At 38.7% G+C, this 3,606-nt stretch overlaps 1 protein-coding gene across 1 annotated transcript in view; it reads right to left on the bottom strand.

Annotated features, from left to right (window-relative positions):
• The window catches only part of CPED1 (cadherin like and PC-esterase domain containing 1), a 273,287-nt gene that overhangs the window by 256,627 nt on the left and 13,054 nt on the right, over positions 1-3,606 (bottom strand). The window contains exons 4-5 of the mRNA XM_011357245.2: positions 2,562-2,790; positions 2,235-2,323 (exon numbers count right to left, since the gene is read on the bottom strand). Coding sequence (XP_011355547.1) covers positions 2,235-2,323; positions 2,562-2,790 — 318 coding nt within the window. The remainder of the gene's footprint in view (positions 1-2,234; positions 2,324-2,561; positions 2,791-3,606) is intronic.

Genomic DNA, 3,606 nt, shown 5'->3' with positions numbered 1-3,606 from the left:
TGAAAGGCATGGTTCTAGGCTCTGAGGCATATAACAGAGAAGAACCCTGACAAAGTTCTGTCCTTCACTGAGCTTATTTTTTAGTGGGAGGAGCAATAAACAATTAATGTAATCGTGCAATGTATGTTCCTGCAGAGATAAGAGTTCTGGTCAGTGTAGAGCTTTAAAGAATGACCCAGGAGCTCTTTTAGATGGCACCGTGCTGTTCTCACCTGTTATGAATATTATGTACGAAAGAGAAGGCAATTCTGAGAGGGAGAGAAAAGATGGGAAGAGAAATTAAAACAGAAAGTCCTCATAGGTCAGCACCATAGATACATTTTATTATGAGTGGTAAACATGGTTGGGTAGGCAACAAGAATTAACTGGCAATGGGGATAAACGTGGAGATAATGTAACATTATTTGTTGTCTTGTTAGGTAGCTAGTAGGAAATGGAGACCTAGGGAGTAGTAGAGAATTTAAAAGTTTGTGAATTTACACTGATTTTCCCACCTAGGTCCAACTTGGTGAACTTCGATCCCTTTTAGTAAAAGCCATAGCAGAGAGGAGGCAGATGAGGAACACTGGACTTACAGTTAGAGGAAAGGTGTTTCTCCTGTTTTATTTTGTTTTCTAGATGGATGAGTATCATGATAGAATTTTAGAAGCCCAGGCTTTTACAACCTAAATTACAAGATTTCCTAGGAGCTATGCAGCATCATTCACATAATACAGAAAAGAGGGTTCTTAAAAACATTTTTAAAATGGAAGCACTCAGTGACCTGAGTGATCAGGACATAAGAGGGAGACCTGAGACCCAACCAAAAGAGGCATCTCAGCGGACTGCGGGACGTGGGAGGGGGCGCGTAAGCACTGCACTGAGGAGCCTGGTCTCCTGTAGGAAGAGTGAGCAGCAGGACAGTCAAATCACAACGTATGTAACTGAGAGTAAGTACAGAGGACGGAAACATTCCCGGAGCAGAGAGAAAAGTCCCAAGAATGGATTTGCTGCAAAGATGTTAAGTAAAAAGAGAGGGAGTCAGTAAGCTGACTAGAAGAATAAGAGGGAAGCACAAAATGGGAAAACAGATGAGAACATCAGGACAGAGCCCGACCTGGCCAATCTAACCTAGAAAATATTTAATGATAAATGATGTCAAGTTGCCTTAGTCAACTGGGAACATCTGAAATATGGAGACTTAAGGGATATATTGTGCTTTTTTTTTTTTTACCATAAACGACTTTCCATCACATCTATCAATATTAAGCTTGAAATCCGAAGGTAAACCCTGAGAATTCCTGTCATCTCTATGTTCAATGCTCATTCTCCTCACTCACAACCTGGAACCATACTGTACCTTTCTAAAAGGGGCACAAAGTATAGAGCCTGTGTAACCAGAGGAAGGAGAAGAGGCCAGACTGAAAGACAGCAAGTAGCAAGACAGGAGGGGAAAAAATAGGCAGACTGAACAGCTTCCCTGCTCTTCAGACTCCAGCCAATGCACAGTCATGCTGGGCGTTGCTTCAGCTGTGAACTGCTCATTCCTTTCCCCGGCTAACTCTCACAACAGAGCAGGGATCTTGGAGACAGGGATAAATTAAAAACAAAACCACAAAAACAGTGATTTCTCCCGAGTCCGTATCTAGAGTCTCCTGCTATGGCTTCTTGCCTTCCCAGGCCTGGCAGTAGTTGTTGGCTCCCTCTGTTACGCCCACTGAAATGCTTATCCATTTCAACCAACATAGAGTAACTTATATTCCCTTCTCTGCTTCTCCCAAATTTTCTTTTTCTCTTCTCTAGCTGTTTTGAAAGTCATAAAAAGGATCTTTTCCAGCCTCCTCTGGGGGCTTTTTCTCCAACTAATTTTCCTTGAGGTGCCTGCCACCCACGATGCACAGCTGTGGGTCATCAGTTTACTATTTGCTATAACTTTACAGACAAAATAAAGACTAAACTGAGATTATAAACACAGGGGAAATAGCTGGGAGATGGTGGTCATGATAGCTTCCTTCTAGGTATCTTTACAAATAAGATAAAGCTTTAAATAAGATCAGAACAGAATGTAGATTGCCTTTTCTTCTTTGCTCAGTCGATTTTGCTTCCTATTTTGGAGCAAATAAAAACCACTCCAAGTGTCCTTTTGTATCTTCTCCTTTCTTCTGCCATCCTTTTTCTCTGCTTCTCCCCACTTTTCAGCCCTCTCTCAGATACTCACAGGGAGCTTAAGAGAAGTAGTTATTTTCTTTCTATACTCAAGCCCTGAGGGTATTTGCTGGTTTTAGAGTAATGCTCTTCAGCCCCTTGAATCTTATCACTGTGCCAGCAGTAGTTAAAAGGACATCTATAATGAAGAAAGTATAAAACTGACAACTAACAATTATGAAAAACCAAGCAGGGCACAAGGAGAGACCTTGTTCTTTTGAAAAATGTTAAAGCAATAGCAAGTCTCTGTCCCCTGATACCAAAACAACGAGTTAATTCAGCAATTCAGTCTTAAAATAGTAAGTCCATACAAAGGCAATGTAACGAAAAGGAGAGAACACTGGAGTCATTACAATATCAATACCTAAGCATCGTACAATCTACTGAACATCTTCATAGGTGCCAGAGACTCTGAATCTAAATTCCAAGCTTTGCCAGCAGCATTCCCAAGGCCTTCTGAATCCTGGGTCTCCTCTCGACTTCTCATTCTCATTGACTGTCTGCTGACATCACTTAAGCTCACTGGATGTACTTCACTTTTCTCATCTGTAAAGGAGCACCAACCTTCCATCTTACTTTTCATGCTACCGTAAAGATCAAAGGAGACTCAAACAGTGAAGATAAAAGCATTTGAAAATTTATTGCCCTTCATAAAAGTAAGGCACATTTAAATATCTCTTAAAGAAGTTATTGCATAAAAGAACTTCTTAACAAGTTAAAATATTTTAACTCATTAAAATATAAACTGAAGTATATTAAAACTTTTAAGTTTATTTGAGCAAAAATCTATTTGAATGGGGTTGGCACCAAACCAGAGGTGGTTAGGAGTGCTCACCCCACCACCCGCAATAGGAACCAGGGGAAAGATTTATAGAGAGAAAGTATGAAAGAAAAGAAAGAAAATTATTTGATTGGCTATCTCTTTGAGGCATTTATAGTATTCGATTTGGGTTTACTTACATAGGCCACCACCACATCAGAGCCACTTTAGTCTTATGGCCTCCTTGTTTAATTAATTTAACAAAATAAAAACCTTAAAAGTTTTAATCGTATGATTTTATAAGAGTTCTGTCAAATTATAAGTGAAATATTTAAAAAGTAGCATTTATGTAGTAGAGATATTAAAGCCTTTAAAAATAATGGATCACTATTTCTACCATTTTTCTCTGCTAAAAACCCAGTGTTAGAGCACACATATCATTATGAAAAAAAAATATGGCCATCAATACTACATATACAATGAACATATTTCTTAGATTTGGATGCTAGATAAAAATTACAGTCTGTTAATTGCACAATGAAATATGATTTAATTTTGTACTCTGTTATAATGTTCTATAAATAAATTCACACTGAAGATATAAAAAGCCCTTTATCACATTACATTGCCTCTTTTGGCTTAGAAAATATAGTCGCCATTGT

Source organism: Pteropus vampyrus, unplaced genomic scaffold (genome assembly GCF_000151845.1).
Source record: "Pteropus vampyrus isolate Shadow unplaced genomic scaffold, Pvam_2.0 Scaffold33, whole genome shotgun sequence".
NCBI classification, from domain to species: Eukaryota; Metazoa; Chordata; class Mammalia; order Chiroptera; family Pteropodidae; genus Pteropus; species Pteropus vampyrus.
The sequence above is the reverse complement of the archived record's forward strand: the minus strand, read 5'-3'. Positions and strand labels throughout refer to the sequence as shown.